This window comes from Mustelus asterias, chromosome 10 (assembly GCF_964213995.1).
Source record: "Mustelus asterias chromosome 10, sMusAst1.hap1.1, whole genome shotgun sequence".
In the NCBI taxonomy this organism is placed as follows: Eukaryota; Metazoa; Chordata; class Chondrichthyes; order Carcharhiniformes; family Triakidae; genus Mustelus; species Mustelus asterias.
This window is the reverse complement of record NC_135810.1, coordinates 79333458-79355072: the sequence shown is the minus strand read 5'-3', so window position 1 is coordinate 79355072 and position 21615 is coordinate 79333458. Positions and strand designations below refer to the sequence as shown.

At 43.9% G+C, this 21615-nt stretch overlaps 1 protein-coding gene across 1 annotated transcript in view; it reads right to left on the bottom strand.

Annotated features, from left to right (window-relative positions):
- LOC144499700 (E3 ubiquitin-protein ligase SH3RF3-like) overlaps nucleotides 1–21615 on the bottom strand; it is a 338883-nt gene that overhangs the window by 7344 nt on the left and 309924 nt on the right. The window contains exon 9 of the mRNA XM_078222001.1: nucleotides 5467–5807. Coding sequence (XP_078078127.1) covers nucleotides 5467–5807 — 341 coding nt within the window. The remainder of the gene's footprint in view (nucleotides 1–5466; nucleotides 5808–21615) is intronic.

Below are 21615 nucleotides of genomic sequence, written 5' to 3'. Positions count from 1 at the left end.
GTTCTGCAGTCTTTCTCTCTCCCATGAGCTCTATTCCCAAGTTGAGACCCCTGTGATTTCAGATGCATGATGTGGAGATGCCGGTGTTGGACTGGGGTAAACACAGTAAGAAGTTTAACAACACCAGGTTAAAGTCCAACAGGTTTATTTGGTAGCAAAAGCCACACAAGCTTTCGGAACTGCAAGCCCCTTCTTCAGGTGAGTGGGAATTCTGTTCACAAACAGAGTTTATAAAGACACAGACTCAATTTACATGAATAATGGTTGGAATGCGAATACTTACAACTAATCAAGTCTTTAAGAAACAAAACAATGGGAGTGGAGAGAGCATCAAGACAGGCTAAAAAGATGTGTATTGTCTCCAGACAAGACAGCCAGTGAAACTCTGCAGGTCCACGCAACTGTGGGCGTTACAAATAGTGTGACATGAACCCAATATCCCGGTTGAGGCCGTCCGCGTGTGTGCGGAACTTGGCTATCAGTTTCTGCTCAGCGACTCTGCGCTGTCGTGTGTCGCGAAGGCCGCCTTGGAGAACGCTTACCCGAATATCAGAGGCCGAATGCCCGTGACCACGACAGCGCAGAGTCGCTGAGCAGAAACTGATAGCCAAGTTCCGCACACACGCGGACGGCCTCAACCGGGATATTGGGTTCATGTCACACTATTTGTAACGCCCACAGTTGCGTGGACCTGCAGAGTTTCACTGGCTGTCTTGTCTGGAGACAATACACATCTTTTTAGCCTGTCTTGATGCTCTCTCCACTCCCATTGTTTTGTTTCTTAAAGACTTGATTAGTTGTAAGTATTCGCATTCCAACCATTATTCATGTAAATTGAGTCTGTGTCTTTATAAACTCTGTTTGTGAACAGAATTCCCACTCACCTGAAGAAGGGGCTTAGAGCTTCGAAAGCTTGTGTGGCTTTTGCTACCAAATAAACCTGTTGGACTTTAACCTGGTGTTGTTAAACTTCTTACTGTATTTCAGATGCACCCACTCCAACCCTGGCAGCTCCAAGTCTCCTTGATGCCCAACTAACACTTGCCTGCCACGCTCCCAAGAGATGGGGCTCTCTGCGGGTGACAGAGGCAAACAGTAACCAGTATCATTTCTGTGGAAAAGTCGCAAAATTATTCTGTTTAAAATTATATCATTAAACTCATTCTGACTGTCGGCGCCAGGGAAACCATTCATTATTATTTGTAATGCTCCACATAAGTGTCTGTTTTTCATGTTGGTGCACTTGCAGCTGGAAATATAAATTATGGCCGGAATCTTCCAGCTGAGCGTCAAATTCTCCGTTCTCACTTGCAGCGGTGGCAGAACATGAATGGCTGGAAAATTCTGGCCTATGTATCGCCCAGATAGCCAGGAAACACCTGATCATTTTTTGGAAGTTTGGAAACCCAACAGATGTGGGTAGCTAGTGAATCTATAGTCAGCACTTCCCTGTACAGCGTAGCCAAGATTGGGAGCTCAATGGACTGTGAAAGTTGAAATAATAGCTCTCTACTTTTTGTTTCCATCTATTTGTACTCGATTTACACTATCAATACATTACCTTAAGTGTTTTCAAAAACCACTTAGTTATTTGAAAGAGAAAACAAACTGCTAATGTGCCAGTGAAGAACTTCAACACCACTCTGGGATCCTCTGGGAATTGCTGAAAAATAGTAGAACCGTCTTACTGCCAGGTGACAAAGGGGGTGAAATTCAACTTTACTGATATTTTAGATGGGATGTAAAACTGCTTGTCTTGTGCCCCTTCTGGAGTTGAATTTCACCCCAAAGACACAAACACAAGCCTTTTCCAAGTGATGTCTAAAATCACTGTTCTGGCACCTGATGATTAATGATAAAAAAGATAGCGAGAATCAATCTTTGACTAAGTCGCCTATTTTCGACACATTTCTTTCACCCCTTATTTAAGACAAGAATATGAAAGGATAGCAGATGACAGCTGTGATTTCCTCCAGCAGGTGTTAAAAATGCCCTGGCTATCTTATTCACACTGAACAAATTCCTACAGGAGAGATTCTGTACAAATGACAGCTGTGAACATCCTAGGGGTGTTGTTAACATGAATCAGTGTCAAAAAGAACAATCACCTTAACTTCACCAGTTGTAGAATACTGTAGGTTTAATATATATATAATATATATGGTGCTATTGATAAAGAATGTGTCGATCTACAGTCCTCTCAGTTCTGACTGTTCCATTTCATTTGAGGTAATCCATTTCGTTATTGACTTGTTCTGCTCTGCAGTTTCATTTGCAAATGATACATCAAAGTCCCTAAAGCGGTGAATCGATCACGCTTTACTGTCAATGGTGAAATCGATTGCTGGCCCCTTGGTGAACAGAGAATAAAGTTTGGAATCCATTTCAAGGGCCAACAGTGGAAGCCTTGTATCATCTTGTCAGATATCTGACAACACCGTATTCTTATTCTAAAGAGACACTAGCCAGATATGAACAATTACACAAATTACATACAATAGGACTTAAGTCTGAGGCAATGCAGTGCAATTATTGCTGGGGTCAACACAATTTTCCACAGTCATGCAATTCTTTTTGCATGATTCTTACACACTGTTGACTTCATTTTTTTTATTCATTCACAGGATATAAGCGTCATAGGCGAGCATTTATTACCCTAGGCAAAATGCTGGTGAGCCACCTTCTTGGAGCACAGCAGTCCATGTGGTGTAGGTACACTCACAGTACTGTCAGGAAAGGAGTTCCAGGATTTTCACCCTGCGAAGGTGAAGGAATGGTGGTCAAAATTGTAGGTTTAGAAAGTGTTGTTGAAAGAGCCTTGGTGTGTTGCTGCAGTGTTCTTGTAGATGGGTGCACACTATGGCCACTCTGCGACAATAGTGGAGGGAGTGAATGCTGAAGGTGGTGGATGGAGTGCAAATTTAGTAAAGTTTGTTCTGGATGGTGTAGAGCTTCATGAGTCTTAGTGGAGCTGCACTCATCCAGGCAAGTGGAGAGGATTCCATCACATTCTTGACTTGTGCCTTGTATATGGTGCACAAGCTTTGGGGTTGAGTCGAGCTGAATTTCTTAATGCAGAATTCCAAGTTTCTTACCTAATCTTGTAGCCACAGTATTTATGTCGCTATTGCAATCCAGTTTCTGGTCAATGGTAACCCCCAGGATGTTAATAGTGGGGTTTCAGCAATGTTAATGTAATTGAATGTTAAGGGGAGCTGGATAGATTCTCCCTTGTTGGAAATGGTCATTCTACTAGCCTACATAATTTACAATTTCCTGACAGCATTTCTGCTGGGTTGTCTTTTGTAACTTATGTGGAAAGTAGTGGTAGCAATTAAGATGGCTGCTTATCATAACCAGTCAAAGGTAACAATGGATAATGTAACTGTACTGACAAATGGGAAAATATTCAGAGATGTTAGCGATAGAGGAATAACTGGCGAGGTATCCTCCCTAATAACACTTATTTTTAATTTAACCAGTTTATGCTATAATTTTTCATTAGAAAACACAAAATATTCATGACTTCAGCAAGACAGCACTCAGTGTTTCAAGATTGTTACCAAGTCAAGTCGAAGAATTATTTTCATTAAACTATCTGGGGTGATGGTAACTGCTGAGGAATTAGGATGCATATAAGAGGTCCATGTGGGATAAAAAATTGGAGGCAGTTTCTACACACGCTTGACAATTTGCGTTAAATTTCAATTCAGGTTCTTAGTGCTTTAATATAGGCCTTAATTGTATTTTCATTCTCATGTTAATCTGTTTTGAAACAGATCAATTTAATTGGCCCATGCTTTAGGATGCAAAGCATGTAACACATTCTGTACCAATACTCTGACATTGCTCCCTGACCACTGACTTCAGGGCCAGAAATTTATAGAGGTGACTATTTGAAGAGCTGATGGCAGCCATGGGTCACTCCTGTTCAAGGTCCTGAATTTTGTGCTCTTTGGGCATTTGCGATTGGCGGGCCAGGAAGTGGACGGGATTGTGCTTCCATTCGCAATTTCACACGTCTACACAATTTCATAATCATCTACAAGATTATATGGGGCATGAACAGAGTGGATAGTCAGAAGCTTTTTCCCAGGGAGGAAGAGTCAATTATGAGGGGGCATAGGTTTAAGGTGCGAGGGGCAAGGCTTAAAGGAGATGTACGAGGCAAGTTTTTTTTTACACGGAGGGTGGTGAGTGCCTGGAACTTGCTGCCGGGGGAGGTAGTGGGAGCAGATATGATCGTGACTTTTAAGGGGCGTCTTGACAAATATATGAATAGGGTGGGAATACAGGGATATGGTCCATGGAAAGGAAGGGGGTTTTAGTTCAGTCGGGCACCATGGTCGGTGCAGGCATGGAAGGCCGAAGGGCCTGTTCCTGTGCTGTAGTTTTCTTTGTTCTTTGTTCACACTGGCTGACCAATTAACTGGCTCACTGCTGCTGGGTGGGAGATGCGGAGAGTGGGCATCGAGCAGAGTGTGGGTGAAGGTGGACGTTTACACCGAGCTCCCTGAAGAACAACAGCTGCTGTGGAGTTGTCTTGGAGAACTACAGTACTGTATAAATGAAATGAGCTCAAGGAAATGCTGCAAACTGTATCCACACTGCAGTTTCAAGCACCTTACTGCAGATTTCATTGCTGCTCAGCCCTCAAACATGTTCTTTTATATCACCCCGGACATTTTATCCCATCCCGGAACATATTTACTGCAAAAACATGAAGGCCACCTGGCTAATTGGCCCATTCGCCATCTGTAAAAGTGGATGGGCCATGCCAAATCACCACCAACTGATTCCTTAATGCACTTAAGTTCCTGCTTAACTGTCAGCAGGCACACTTCAGACTCGTGTGTGTGTGTGCCCACTGATCATACTGTTGTGCATGAGAGTGATAACATCCATCGGATGCACATCCAATATCTGCTCGCCTGATTTCACATGCTTCTGGATTGGGTGTGTGTCCGCTCGCTCAACTTAAAATTCTAGCCAAGAGGGCCTGCCGCATCATGTCTCAGAGATGTGATGTGATACATCTTGGAGGGAAGAATTTCAAATTTGACAGAGGGTCAACACCACAGCAGAAGCAGAATATGGATTGATGAAAGAGTTTGAAAAAAAAAAGTTTATTTATTAGTCACAAGTAGGCTTATATTAACACTAAATGAAGTTACTGTGAAAATCCCCTTGATGACACTACTATATAAACCTTTCCATATATAGAGCCACGATGCAATTAAAACACAGTTAAACCATCACACTAACATTTTATTTAGTTAAGGACAGATAAACATTCAATGAAGCCTCTGGCTTACTAGCCATTCACATCACCCTCCCGCTGCAGCAAGGTGGGAGAATTTGGCGCCCAGCCAAATCTCCATTCACTGCGACGGGATGGGAAACTTCCGCCGGCGTGAAGGGCCATAACATTCTAGCCTCCGTCTTTTTAATTTATTATGCACCTACCTTTCACAAGACAATGGTTTAAGATCTGGACGTATTGCAACCATGGAAGAACACATCTGCCGGGTAGGTGGAGAAATGGAAAAGTTGGAATCCAAGGAGCCAGTTTTCCTGTGGAGTGGCTCCATTCCCATAGCCCCTTGCATTTCACTTTCTAAAGGGCAAGAGCCAGCCCTGCCATGGCTTGAGACTGGAGGAACCTCCGGACCCACAGCTCCCTGCATAGTATTGTCTGCTGCTGCCTGTTGGGAATCATGAGTTGGAGATACAGATGGAGGTGAGCGAGACTTCTTCTTTCCTGAGGCTCCTGACAGAAGTTTTAAGAGTCCGCTTTTCTTCTCTTTCTGCAAATTGAAAAAAAAAGTTCAAATAAAATTAAGATTGTATTTTTAAACCTGCACTTTCAATCTCTTTGTCAATTCTGCCATCTGTTTGATCAATTATATTCATTTCCAGGCAGTTTGAAATCCCACAACAGTCTTTTTGCACATCACTCTTCTGCTACAGTGAACTGGCAACAGTACGTAGTTAACCCAAATACTGCAATCAGCAGCCTTGTTGCCAATTGTACACATTGCAAATTTAATCAGACCAGTTTAAGATTATATACATAAGCAGCCTTAACAAGAATATAATAGGCATCATTACATCCTCTGAACATCAAACCGTTATATATGAATTACTTCCTTATATGAAAAGGACATAAAAACATATAAGATGGTAAGACATAGCTTGGATTTTAAATGATCAAAACTACAGCTAAACACCTCAATCTTATTAATTGAAACTTCACGTCCATACATTCCACTTGCATGGAGATGAGTTAATAGCTGCATAGATTTTACACTTAGGGGACAAAATAAATATTATAGTTTTATATTCAGCTATTACCACTTGCTTCCTTTATTTTCCCGTCCAATTATAGCTTAACACTGACTTGTGAGATGTGATGAAGTACAATATCCATTGTGCAGCCATAAAGCTTTGTAATTCCTGTATTTTACAGCAAGATTGGATGTATAGATCAAAACTAACTAAAGTTGCAGGTAAAATTTTAGGTCTAAACTGTAGAACTTAGCAATTGGAACAAAATTGATAAACCACATTATTACATAGTTCCCCCTAAAAAATGGAGAGTGAAGAAATTGAATAATGAATATAGGTATTTACACACCGGACCTTGTCCTTTGCAAACAGGAAGAACATGTCCATGCTTGCACTTTTTTCAGTTACCAAAAGCTTGGGGGACAGCCATTTCCTGGTTCATTCCCCAAAGCAAGGTCTTGACCAATCAGAATGAACCTGTCCAATTTCAATTTAAACAAAAGCATGACAATAGCTGGTCTCTGGTACATTCTCCATAGCAACGGCTCTACCAATCAGAGTCCACTTGCCAACTATTCCACACCCTCTTCTTATGTAGTGTAAATTTTTGTTCCCTTTGATATTTGGTATTCTTGTGAATCTGTCCTGATGAGTGCAAGGTGAAAAGCTTTGACAGTATGTCTCTTTTTGTTCAGCAATAGTCTCTATGTTCTGTGTAAGAATTTTAACCATAGAATTATGTTAGGCTGCTGTAGAAAGTATAACGCTTAAAAGTGAGCAAGTGAGGCCGATACTTTATGCAAATTGTTAATAAAGTCTGAAAGGGATATTTGCACCCCTATGAAGTTATCAAGTCATTTGGAAGTTAATTGTGTGATGCAATTCATGTAAAATAAAACACAATTCTGCTGCTTAAACACATGTCATCATGCAAAAAAGACATTTCAAACAGAGCAATTTAATTCCCTCCTCCAAAATGGCAATAAATTCCACTTTAAACTTTTATCCTGATATACATTTCTAGTAACACATGCTGTTTTTGTTGTACCTCTTAGCATCTGCAGTTTAGTAGTGGTTAACCAATCTCAATGAGTGGTCTCCTATAATTAACTAAAAGTGACCTGCCACCTGTCCAGTGTTACGTTTCTAATAAATTCAGGAAGATTGATTGACATGCTTCCAGATTTTGAATGGCCTTATTAAAATGGCTTGCGAGAGGCCTGGTTAATTAAATGTTATAGCCATAGGTGGTATATTAACACATTTCAGGCTCCCACTCTGGAAGAGAAGGATGAAATGAAATTTGTAACCAGTTTCAGAATTTGACTGTGCTGGACTTGTATATATTTCAACCCATGCTTAGTTCTGATGGCATAGATAGTTCCAATTTGTGTTATTCTATTAATATCAAGTAACTGTTATTCTGTCCACTCTTCTGTGGTAACCCTCTATTTTATTTTATCAATAGATTATTAGATTTACCTCTACATTACTAATATATTATGACCTTTCTGTGTCCTGTGCATGTTAGAACTGTCCCAACTACCGCTTAGTGCCACTGGGGTTTGCTTAGTTACTGGAGGAGCTTGCATTCAGTATTAGGACAGGACTTGATTTGACTGAATGATGATGACATATCGTATTTACATTATCTGACAATGCCAAAGATTGTTTGTGTGGTCAAAACCACTTGAGGATATTATTTATGGCACTAAGATTCTGATGTTGATCATCATCAAACTCAGTTCCAGGAGTTAATTTTTCAAATTTCAGGTAGATGTTGGGTTGTATCACTGGTTTTGAGCTGCTAAAAGGCAGTTTTAAATGCCCAAAAAAGCAAAACTTGCTGCAAAAAGCCTTGATCAGTTCATCCTATCCACACTAAACAGCTCACTAATGACTGCATTATGGCAAAACATGTGAGGCCATCTCAGGAAGGTCCAGTAGGCACTAATCTAACAAATGAATTGCAACCTGCCAACAAAAAAGAAAAATTACCTTTGTCTGCTGCATAAATATGTGTGCAAGGGAGTGATGGTCTAAATCAATATGACATTTACTGGTTTCCTTTGCAGACAGTAGAATGTGAATTGGGCATAGTCTAAGATTACGGCCTTTTCTGTTGCAAAAAGCTTCTCGGTGTGTGTTTGTGTGCACATGAAAGTCGGATCCTCATGAGTGTAGCACGTGGTCTGGGGGTGGAGAAGGGGAACAAGGTGATGGGGTGAGAAGGGGCACAAGCACCACAGACATTGAGCATTTGCCATGTGCAACTGTGAAATGATTGACATCTCCTCCTCTCAGCTTTTCAACACTGTGCCACACTTTGTCCCGCAGCCCCCCTCCCTTATTCCAAGACCCCCCCTATTCCCCCCACTCAAAGCCTCAGGGACCACCCTCCCCCGCTCAAGGCTCTAAGACATTACCCGCTCCCACTTCAAGGACCTGGGACTCCCCTTCTCCCCACTCAAGGCCCCCTCGCCTCCCACAAGGTGGGATCCAGACGCCAAAATCCAAAGCCACCAACACACTGAGCAGCCACTCAGCTGAAGTAGAAAAAGAGGGAGGCACTTCTTGACAGTTTAGTTAGAATTAAACCTTTAAATGGACTTGTTGGCAAATTATTAAAACACTTGTTTGGTGGTTGTTACTTCCCCAACATTTAAATTTGCACGCTCAGGTTTGTTTGTTGTGAATGGGCTGGAATGAGAACCCCGGACATTGTCCAGTTATGGAGTGGTCGCAGAACACTGGAGGAGACCATCTGGCTAGTCCTGCTCTCCAGACAGATAATAGAAGGACTCACATTGTCTCTTCCTCGAGCACCATTCATCTGCATTTTACAAAAATATCTTTCATAATCACACATCATGTGTGTGTTGGACTTATTTTGTTGAACGATGTGTATTCTGTTGAATATTATGTATTCAGCAATAATTTGATCTGACTTATCAGGAAGTAGAAAATCAATAAAGTGTGACCAAGTAGTGAAAGTTAAATCTTTTCCTTCTGTATCTTTAAAGACAGTTCTACCCTATGCACGAAAAGTGAATTGAATATTCTTTCCCCAGATAGTTTGTTTGTGTGACATATTAAAATATTGCAGCTCTTAGACGCTCCTAAATATCAAGGCCGAGTCATCAAGATCAAAGCACTGCAACATTTGCAAAGAATAAAAAAACATGGGGTGGGGGCAGGAAATAAGAGAACACTCTTTTATTTCTTGGCTAGGCCCTGAGGCGGGGATCCCAAAGATGAAGCTGCGCCTAGGGCCCCACTAATTCAAAATCCGCCATTGGATCTGGCTTCAGATCCATGCATGTACGTCACTATCATCTGCTGGTTTATGGCACAATTCAAACAAAGCAACTCGGGTTCAGCTAATCCTTCCTTAGTGCAAGGACATTGCTCAAACTGCAGCCTGGTGAGGACAGATGAAATTTAGCCAACCGTGAAAACTGAGCCGGAATGACAAATACTCAAATTTACAACTCACTAATGGAGTTAATTAAGGGCTGCTGCATAGCAGAAGATTGCTGAAATGTCAAGCTAGGGACCTCATCTGAGATTCAAGCATCGCTGCTCTCTAATAATTAGATTTTGCCAGTTCTCTGTCGGGCATTTGGACAGGGGCATTTGAGATAGAAGTGTGCTCTGTCTCAATTGTACAATATGAGAAACAGATAACTGCAATGTAGACCATTTCTCCCTCTTAGCTAACAAATGGTTATGTGAGAAAGTATCGGCAATTCAGGAAGAAAATTAAAAGAAGCAAAGCAAAAAGCATTTTGTAATCGGTGAGTGAATTGCTTCTCTTTTCATCATCTTAAGTATCAAATGAAAAAAAAACTGGAGCCCAGCTGTTCACTCTCCACAGTTCAATCTTTAATGCTGCACTGAGAATCATTTGGAAGAATGTGTAAATGTAAGCAATGGTAGATTATACTCAGAAATAATCCCAGGAGATTCTGATAACAGCATGGCAAAATTCACATATATGCCAAACGTGCTGCATTATAAGCATTTTATGTGCCCAAAGAGTGACTAGAGGTTTAACCAAGAGCATGATACCAGCTCTTCCATGAGTTCAGGCGAACAAAGAGGTGGAAAAAGTACATGACTATGATTTATGCTGTTGGTATCTATTTATTTTCTATCGCTTCTTCCAACTGGTATATTTTCTTGATACCTTAGGTTGGGCAAGAGAAAAAAAGAGGGTAGAAGGCCCATTCTCAAGTCTCCAAGTGTGTCCAAAACATTGCCAAAGGCAATTTTAAGTCTGATTCCAAATGCTATATTTAAATAATTCTTTTCAATGAGGATTCAGTTTAATGTCACATCCAAATGACAGCACATCCACCGATAGAGCACTTCCTTACTGCTGCATTGGGGTATCAGCCTAGAAATTGTGTGCTCAAGTCCTGGAGTGAGACTTGAACACAGAATATGCTGAGTCGGTGATGAAGAATTTTACGAACTAAGCCAAGCACAGAACTCAGGATTGAAATGAACTCATTTATCGTGCCATATTGTTCCATTGGAGCAATTCTTTTTCTTTGTAGCAGTAAGTTTTATATGGAGGGGATGGAAGTGAAGGCAGTGCAATGTACCTCCTGCAGAATGTTTGAGGTGAGGGACACCGTCAGTGTCCCTGCTGATTACACCTGTGGGAGGTGCACCCATCTGCAGCTCCTCCAAGACCGCGTTAGGGAGCTGGAGCTGGAGTTGGATGAGCTTAGGGTCATCAGGGAGGCAGAGAGGGCCATAGACACAAGCTTCAGGGATATAGTTGCTCCAGGGAATGAAAATAGATGGGTGACAGTGAGAGGGGCTGGGAGGAAGCAGTCGGTGCGGGGATCCCCTGTGGTCGTTCCCCTTAGCAACAAGTATTCCACTTTGGATACAGGTGAGGGGGGGGCGACCTACCAGTGGTAAGCCGCAGTGACCAGATCGCCAGCACTGAGTCCGTCCCTGTGGCTCAGAAGGGAAAGGGGGAGAGCGGTAGAGCTATAGTTATTGGGGACTCGTTTGTTAGAGGGATAGATAGGAGGTTCTGTGGCAACAAGAGAGACTCACGGATGGTATGTTGCCTCCCGGATGCCAGGGTCCATGACATCTCCGACCGTGTCTTCAGGATTCTAAAGGGGGAGGGGGAACAGTCACAAGTCGTGGTGCACGTCGGCACCAAAGACATAGGTAAGAGAGGGGACAGGGATTTAAAACAGGAATTCAGGGAGCTTGGGTGGAAGCTGAGAGCCAGGGCAAAACAGGTTGTCATCTCTGGTATGTTGCCGGTGCCACGGGATAGCGAGTTGAGGAACAGGGAGAGAGTGCAGTTAAACACATGGAAGCAGGGATGGTGTAGGAGGGAGGGTTTCAGCTATGTGGATAATTGGAACACCTTCTGGGGAAGGTGGGACCTGTACCAACAGGACGGGGTGCACTTGAACCAGAGGGGCACCAATATCCTGGGAGGGAAATTTGCTACGGCTCTTCGGGGGGATTTAAACTAATTTGTCAGGGGGATGGGAAAAGGAGTTGTAGTCCGGAGGTCAGTGAGTGTAGTGAGGTACTGGGAAGGGTATCATGGTCAAAGGTGGGTACCAGCAGACAAGAAGGTGGGTTGAGGTGTGTATACTTCAATGCAAGGAGCATCCGAAATAAGGTAGGTGAACTTGGGGCGTGGATTGGCACTTGGGACTACGATGTTGTGGCCATTACGGAGACATGGGTAGAACAAGGACAGGAATGGTTGTTGGAAGTTCCGGGGTATAGATGTTTCAGTAAGTGTAGGGTAGCTGGTAAAAGAGCTGGAGGAGTGGCACTGTTAATCAAGGAGAGTGTAACGGCTGCAGAAAGGCATTTCGAAGGGGATCTGCCTACAGAGGTAATATGGGCTGAGGTTAGGAATAGGAAAGGAGCGGTCACGTTGTTAGGAGTTTACTATAGGCCCCCAAATAGTAATAGAGATGTGGAGCAAGAAATTGCTAAGCAGATTATGGATAGGTGTGGAGGTCACAGGGTAGTTGTCATGGGGGACTTTAACCTTCCAAATATTGATTGGAACCTTTATAGGTCGAATAGTTCGGATGGGGCAGTTTTTGTGCAGTGTGTGCAGGAGGGGTTCCTGACACAATATGTGGATAAGATGACAAGAGGTGGGGCCACATTGGATTTGGTAATGGGAAATGAGCCGGGCCAAGTGTTGGATTTGGTTGTGGGAGAGCACTTTGGAGATAGTGACCACAATTCGGTGTCTTTTGTTATTGCAATGGAGAGGGAGAGGGCCATACGGCAGGGCATAGTTTACAATTGGGGGAAAGGTAATTATGATGCAATCAGGCGGGAATTAGGAAGCATAGGATGGGAACAAAAATTGTCAGGCAAAGGCACTAATGATAAGTGGAACTTTTTCAAGGAACAAATACTGCGTGTCCTTGATAGGTATGTCCCTGCCAGGCAGAGAGGAAATGGCCGAGTGAGGGAACCATGGTTCACAAAAGAGGTGGAATGTCTTGTCAAGAGGAAGAAGGAAGCGTATGTTAGGTTGAGAAAACAAGGTTCAGTTGGCTCGATGGAGGGTTACAAGTTAGCAAGAAATGAGCTGAAAAAGGGGCTTAGGAGAGCTAGGAGGGGGCATGAGAAGTCCTTGGCGGGTCGGATCAAGGAAAACCCCAAGGCTTTTTACTCTTATGTGAGGAATAAAAGAATGACCAGGGTGAGGCTGGGGCTGGTCAAGGACAGTAGTGGGAATTTGTGCATGGAGTCAGAAGAGATAGGAGAGGTGATGAATGAATACTTTTCTTCGGTGTTCACCAAGGAGAGGGGCCATGTTTTTGAGGAAGAGATGGTGTCACAGGCTGATAGGCTGGAGGAAGTAGATGTTTGGAGGGAAGATGTACTAGCAATTTTGAATAAACTGAAAGTTGATAAGTCCCCTGGGCCTGATGAAATATATCCTAGGATTCTTTGGGAGGCAAGGGATGAGATAGCAGAGCCTTTGGCATTGATCTTTGCGTCCTCACTGTCCACGGGGGTGGTGCCAGAGGACTGGAGAGTGGCGAATGTGGTTCCTCTGTTTAAGAAAGGGAATAGAAATGACCCTGGTAATTATAGGCCGGTTAGTCTTACTTCGGTGGTCGGTAAGTTGATGGAAAAGGTCCTTAGGGATAAGATTTATGACCATTTAGAAAGATGCAGCTTAATCCGGGATAGTCAGCACGGATTTGTGAAGGGCAAGTCTTGCCTCACAAATTTGATAGAAGTTTTTGAGGAGGTAACTAAGTGTGTAGATGAAGGTAGTGCAGTTGATGTCATATACATGGATTTTAGTAAGGCGTTTGATAAAGTCCCCCACGGTCGGCTTATGAAGAAAGTAAGGATGTGTGGGATAGAGGGAAGTTTGGCCGATTGGATAGGTAACTGGCTATCTAACAGAATAAGAAGTTTAACAACACCAGGTTAAAGTCCAACAGGTTTATTTGGTAGCAAAAGCCACACAAGCTTTCGAGGCTCTAAGCCCCTTCTTCAGGTGAGTGGGAATTCTGTTCACAAACAGAACTTATAAAGACACAGACTCAATTTACATGAATAATGGTTGGAATGCGAATACTTACAACTAATCCAGTCTTTAAGAAACAAAACAATGGGAGTGGAGAGAGCATCAAGACAGGCTAAAAAGATGTGTATTGTCTCCAGACAAGACAGCCAGTGAAACTCTGCAGGTCCACGCAACTGTGGGAGTTACAAATAGTGTGACATAAACCCAATATCCCGGTTGAGGCCGTCCTTGTGTGTGCGGAACTTGGCTATCAGTTTCTGCTCAGTGACTCTGCGCTGTCGTGTGTCGCGAAGGCCGCCTTGGAGAACGCTTATCCGAATATCAGAGGCCGAATGCCCGTGACCGCTGAAGTGCTCCCCAACAGGAAGAGAACAGTCTTGCCTGGTGATTGTCGAGCGGTGTTCATTCATCCGTTGTCGCAGCGTCTGCATAGTTTCCCCAATGTACCATGCCTCGGGACATCCTTTCTTGCAGCGTATCAGGTAGACAACGTTGGCCGAGTTGCAAGAGTATGTACCGTGTACCTGGTGGATGGTGTTCTCACATGAGATGATGGCATCTGTGTCGATGATCCGGCACGTCTTGCAGAGGTTGCTGTGGCAGGGTTGTGTGGTGTCTTGGTCACTGTTCTCCTGAAGGCTGGGTATTTTGCTGCGGACAATGGTCTGTTTGAGGTTGTGCGGTTGTTTGAAGGCAAGAAGTGGGGGTGTGGGGATGGCCTTGGCGAGATGTTCGTCTTCATCAATGACATGTTGAAGGCTCCGGAGGAGATGCCGTAGCTTCTCCGCTCCACTACAGACAGTTACCTGCAGATCCGACCAAAGAACACACCCGTCAACTCAACACTCTGATCAAGACCTTTGATCCGGACCTTCAGAACACCCTCCGTGCTCTCATCCCACGTACTCCCCGCATTGGAGATCTCTACTGCCTCCCGAAGATACACAAGGCAAACACACCCGGCCGTCCCATCGTATCGGGCAATGGGACCCTGTGCGAGAACCTCTCCGGCTATGTCGAGGGCATCCTGAAACCCATTGTACAAAGAACCCCCAGCTTTTGTCGCGACACGACGGACTTCCTACAGAAACTCGGCACACATGGAGCAGTTGAACCAGGAGCGCTCCTCGTCACAATGGATGTCTCAGCACTCTACACCAGCATCCCCCATGACAATGGCATTGCTGCAACGGCCTCAGTGCTCAGCGCCAACAACTGCCAGTTTCCAGATGCAATTTTACATCTCATCCGCTTCATCCTGGACCACAATATCTTCACCTTCAACAACCAGTTCTTCATCCAGACACACGGAACAGCCATGGGGACCAAATTTGCACCTCAATATGCCAACATCTTCATGCACAGGTTCGAACAAGACTTCTTCACCGCACGGGACCTTCAACCGATGCTATACACTAGATACATCGATGACATTTTCTTCCTTTGGACTCATGGTGAACAATCACTGAAACAACTCTATGATGACATCAACAAGTTCCATCCCACCATCAGGCTCACCATAGACTACTCTCCGGAATTGGTTGCATTCTTGGACACGCGCATCTCCATTAAGGACGGTCACCTCAGCACCTCACTGTACCGCAAGCCCACGGATAACCTCACGATGCTCCACTTCTCCAGCTTCCACCCTAAACACGTTAAAGAAGCCATCCCCTACGGACAAGCCCTCCGTATACACAGGATCTGCTCGGATGAGGAGGATCGCAACAGACACCTCCAGACGCTGAAAGATGCCCTCATAAGAACAGGATATGGCGCTAGACTCATTGATCAACAGTTCCAACGCGCCACAGCGAAAAACCGCACCGACCTCCTCAGAAGACAAACACGGGACACAGTGGACAGAGTACCCTTCGTTGTCCAGTACTTCCCCGGAGCGGAGAAGCTACGGCATCTCCTCCGGAGCCTTCAACATGTCATTGATGAAGACGAACATCTCGCCAAGGACATCCCCACACCCCCACTTCTTGCCTTCAAACAACCGCACAACCTCAAACAGACCATTGTCCGCAGCAAACTACCCAGCCTTCAGGAGAACAGTGACCAAGACACCACACAACCCTGCCACAGCAACCTCTGCAAGACGTGCCGGATCATCGACACAGATGCCATCATCTCACGTGAGAACACCATCCACCAGGTACACGGTACATACTCTTGCAACTCGGCCAACGTTGTCTACCTGATACGCTGCAAGAAAGGATGTCCCGAGGCATGGTACATTGGGGAAACTATGCAGACGCTGCGACAACGGATGAATGAACACCGCTCGACAATCACCAGGCAAGACTGTTCTCTTCCTGTTGGGGAGCACTTCAGCGGTCACGGGCATTCGGCCTCTGATATTCGGATAAGCGTTCTCCAAGGCGGCCTTCGCGACACACGACAGCGCAGAGTCGCTGAGCAGAAACTGATAGCCAAGTTCCACACACACAAGGACGGCCTCAACCGGGATATTGGGTTCATGTCACACTATTTGTAACGCCCACAGTTGCGTGGACCTGCAGAGTTTCACTGGCTGTCTTGTCTGGAGACAATACACATCTTTTTAGCCTGTCTTGATGCTCTCTCCACTCCCATTGTTTTGTTTCTTAAAGACTGGATTAGTTGTAAGTATTCGCATTCCAACCATTATTCATGTAAATTGAGTCTGTGTCTTTATAAGTTCTGTTTGTGAACAGAATTCCCACTCACCTGAAGAAGGGGCTTAGAGCCTCGAAAGCTTGTGTGGCTTTTGCTACCAAATAAACCTGTTGGACTTTAACCTGGTGTTGTTAAACTTCTTACTGTGTTTACCCCAGTCCAACGCCGGCATCTCCACATCATATCTAACAGAAGACAGAGGGTGGTGGTGGATGGAAAATTTTCGGACTGGAAACCTGTTACCAGCGGAGTGCCACAGGGATCAGTGCTTGGTCCCCTGCTCTTTGTAATTTTTATAAATGACTTGGAGGAGGGGGCTGAAGGGTGGATCAGTAAATTTGCTGATGACACCAAAATTGGTGGAGTAGTGGATGAGGTGGAGGGCTGTTGTAGGCTGCAAAGAGATATAGATGGGATGCAGGGCTGGGCTGAAAAATGGCAAATGGAGTTTAACCCTGACAAATGCGAGGTGATTCATTTTGGTAGGACAAATTTAAATGTGGATTACAGGGTCAAAGGTAGGGTTCTGAAGAATGTGGAGGAACAGAGAGATCTTGGGGTTCATATCCATAGATCTCTGAAGGTTGCCACTCAAGTGGATAGAGCCGTGAAGAAGGCCTATAGTGTGTTGCCGTTCATTAACACGGGGTTTGAGTTTAAGAGCCGTGGGGTTATGCTGCAACTGTACAGGACCTTGGTGAGACCACATTTGGAATATTGTGTGCAGTTCTGGTCACCTCACTATAAGAAGGATGTGGAGACACTGGAAAGAGTGCAAAGGAGATTTACCAGGATGCTGCCTGGTTTGGAGGGTAGGTCTTATGAGGAAAGGTTGAGGGAACTTGGGCTTTTCTCTTTGGAGTGGAGGATGTTGAGAGGAGACTTGATAGAGGTTTATAAGATGATGAGGGGGATAGATAGAGTGAACGTTCAAAGACTATTTCTTCGGGTGAATGGAGCGGTAACTAGGGGGCATAACTATAGGGTTCATGGTGGGAGATATAGGAAGGATGTCCGAGGTAGGTTCTTTACTCAGAGAGTGGTTGGGGTGTGGAATGAACTGCCTGCAGGGATAGTGGAGTCAGAAACTTTAGGAACATTTAAGAAGCTATTGGATAGGCACATGGAGTACTTCGGGATGATAGGGAGGAAATAGCTTGATCTGGGTTTCAGACAAAGCTCGGCACAGCATCGTGGGCCGAAGGGCCTGTTCTGTGCTGTACTGTTCTATGTTCTATATCCATATAATTTTAAGAATAAAAGCAAAAGGACCAAACATCTTCGGCTCTGCACCTGACCTCATTGGAGTATCTGGAACAATTGTGTAAGTATCATACCGGTGGTGGGCATTCACATCACAATGAGAACCCCTTGGACATTTACCAAAAGAGCGGGGTGGGGTGTTAAAAGTGAAACTGATCCGCTGCTAGTACAGAAGCTGATGCCAACAATCAACAAAATGCTCTAACACCATCGACCCTCTTTATTACAGCACATGCCAAAAGAAAATCCTGCTGCTGAGACTTTGACTACTGGAGGCAGGATGCTCCAGGAAAAAATCAAAGTGTTGCCACCAATGGGAAAATCGTCGTATTTCCCACTGCGCTGGCAGCGCTACTGAGGCGGGATTCAACAACTTTAAAATTGAAAAAACTTCCCCCATGTAAATCACGTCGGGCCAAATTCACCAGGCATGTGAGGCAAAATCAGTGATCAGCTGACATTCAAGAACAATTCCATCTGAATAGAAATAAGCATTGAGATCAGCCTCACGCCCAAGAGGCAAGAAATCGTGCGTGAACTTGATCTCTCAGCTCTCTTGCAATCTTACCGGCTCACCTCTCTCATTGGCCAGTGGGGCGCAATGGTAAGTACATGGCCGTGGTATTGTTCTAATATTGTAACTAATGCAGGAGCATCAGAGTGGTACAGTAGACTGGGGTTGTGTGCTTGTATACAATAAAGCAGAAAGATATAGATTAGCACATATACTGCCTCACGAGTTTCCAATCTCAACTAATCATTGGAAGGCAAACACTCCCCACACAGGGAGAGCTACCCCAATACCAGCTCTTACATACCTCCGAGTGACCAGCTGCCCACTATCTCTCTCATAGATGCTGAAAATGATGAGAAAACCATCATAAAAAGACTTGCATTCTTGCATAGTACCTTATCATGTTCTCATGATGTCCCAGAATGCCAATGAGTTACATTGAAATATTATTAACAGTTCTTAAGAAGGCGAACATTGAGGAGAAGAAAGTAAAATCATATAGAAAGAGACTGGTGCTGTAATTAACAGTTTTCACATGTAGGATCTGGAATGTTTGTGTTGTGTGGTATTGTCATAACTCTAAGGTCAATAGCCACAACAAGTCAGAATTGTGACACGTCGAAGAGTCAGTGAAATACCAAATGACCCAATGTTCAAATAGACAAGATTCTGCACCCATATCTCACATCGACAAAATTATTTTAATGAATTATTTAACTAAAAGGAATGTTCCTTCTGAGGGTCTCATTGGATGAAATGAGGAGAATGACTATAAATTTATCGAAAATGATAGCAGAGGAGGCAGCCATTCAGCCCATCAGATGTCTGTTGGCTGAAAGAGATTTGTTTTCCAGCCCTTGGCAGTAGCCCTGTAGATCGTGGTACTTCTAATAGATAACCATGCGCTGCATGTTTTAGAAGCTTTCCGCCTCTACCACCGCCCTCCCCCTCCACTCTCTGGTTAAAATAATTTCCACTCAACTCTCCTCTAATCCTTCAGCCTATCACTTTTAAACTATGTCCCATGGTGGTTCCTCTACTTTTAGAAATAGTTCTTTCTATATCCACTCTTTTATCACTAGCGGCCCTGGAGAATCGACTCATGATTCCAGGCCTTAGTTCCCCAGACGAGCCCCAATTCTGATACTCTAAAAATATGGCAGGGTTCAGATTAGGCATGTTAGAAAGGCCAAAGTTAAGGAAACACCTTGGGGAGAAATTCATCCCCTGGTCTCTTCCCATCCAAGGGCGGGTTTATGGAGGTTAAGCACCAGCTATATCCTGACAGAAATCTGCAGTGGCAACTGTGACTCGACATACCCAGGTTCCTGCCAATTTCCCTGAGATAATCATGTATTACTGGCTGACATACAGCTGAAGTGCAGTGCTCCTCTGATGGAAATTCAGAAAATTCTGCGAGATCTGTCCACATTTGAAAATAGTAGGTTAATGTTTCAAGTAGAGAACCTTTGACAGATGTATCACTAAAAAAAACTTTTAAAAAGCCTCCTTTGCCGGATTGGTGCAAACAAAGGGGAGATTTGCAAACAGATAAAAGTTGCTGGAACAACTGTGTTAAATACTGAAAGAGGCAGTAAATGGGCCTCATAGCTTGTGAATATTTTTTTCTAAATTTGGGAAGAGCTGAAAACTGCTGAAAAATACTGAATGTTCCCTCATTTCAATTGCAAAATGGAGATACAAACACAAAGACAGAAGTTGAGTAAAACAGGACCAAAATGGAAGGGCTCATGTTGGAATGTGAGCAGGAGGATTTGGCAGGAAACTCACGGAGCCAGCTAAACTCTGAAGCTGCTAAAATCAATGCTTAAAACAGAGGACAGAGTTCCAAACAGATATATCATAGAATCCCTACAGTGCAGAAAGAGGCCATTTGGCCCATCGAGCCTGCACTGCCAACAATCCCACCTAGGTCCTATCCCTGTAACCCCATGTATTTACCCTATCAATCCCCCTGACACTCAGGGGCAATTTAGCATGGCCAATCAACTTAAGTTGCAAATCTTTGGAATGTGGGAGGAAACCCGAGCACCCGGAGGAAACCCAATGCAGACACGGGGATCATGCACACAGACAGTCACCCGAGGCTGGAATTGAACCCAGGTCCTTGGCACTGTGAGGCAGCAGTGCTCACCACTGTGCCACCATGAGGCACAATTTCAGAAATTTCTGTGATCCTGGCTGAAGAAATGCAGGAGACCAGAGGCAAAGGCATTAGATGATTAAGCAATTGGGACTATCTGTGAGGGCATCCTGGTCGGCATGGATCAGTTGGGCCAAAGAGCCTGTTTCCATGCTGTATTGATATGACTATGATTGGAGAGTGCAGTGAAAGGACAAGGCACAGAGAAATTAGAGTCATCCTGAATGACAGAATGGGGCTCTTCTAAAATGTGTTCACCTAATCTGAACAAACGAATAAGGGGCAGGAGTTGGCCACTCCCCCCACCTCTAGACTGCTCCACCACTCAATAAGATCATTGCTGATCTGAGTGTGACTTCAACCCCAAATTCCTGCCTGTCCTCGATAACCTCTCACCCTCTTGTTAATCAAGAATCTATCTAGCTCTGTCTTAAAAATATTCAGATTCTACCTCCACCAGAAACCCACGACCCTCAGAAAACAATTCTCCTCATCTCCATCTTAAATAAGTGACCCCTTACTTTTAAACAGTGACCCCCTCGTTCTGGATTCTTCAACAAAAGGAAACATCTGCTCTACATCCACCCTATCAATACGCCTCAGGATCTTAATAATCTTTAATATGAAATTTAATTTTGATTTCTAGCATTTCCATTTTTAAAATTTCCATTTCCTTCACTTTTTAAACAATAATGAATGCTTTTTATAGCCTATGCTCTCGGCAAAGCAACCCAGACTGAAGATTCTGGGTCCTTGAGCTTAAACTGACTTTTGTTTTTAACAAAGAGTCACATTTACAGCGATGATTTTATTTGTCAGTCAGCTGGCATGTTGCCAAGATATTAGCTCGAGGATAGTTGGAATAATTGCATAATAAAACCAACAACAGCTTCCATGTGTGCAAATACATTAAAGATCTAAAGAGCACACAAGCTGTCTTGAGATTTGCAGAGGTTTCAATAGGCTCCTTATTGCAAAGATAGTTTTGCACTCCACTACACACCAATAACTCAAAGTTCTAGAACCAAATGGTAGTCTGGACTGATTTATTGTTTAATTTTCTCCATATCTAAAAGAGGGTGGTGGGTTTGGTGGGTGAGCTGCTTTAACAGACTTAGATAATAGCAGAGAATCATGGAAAGGGTACAGAAATGGGATATT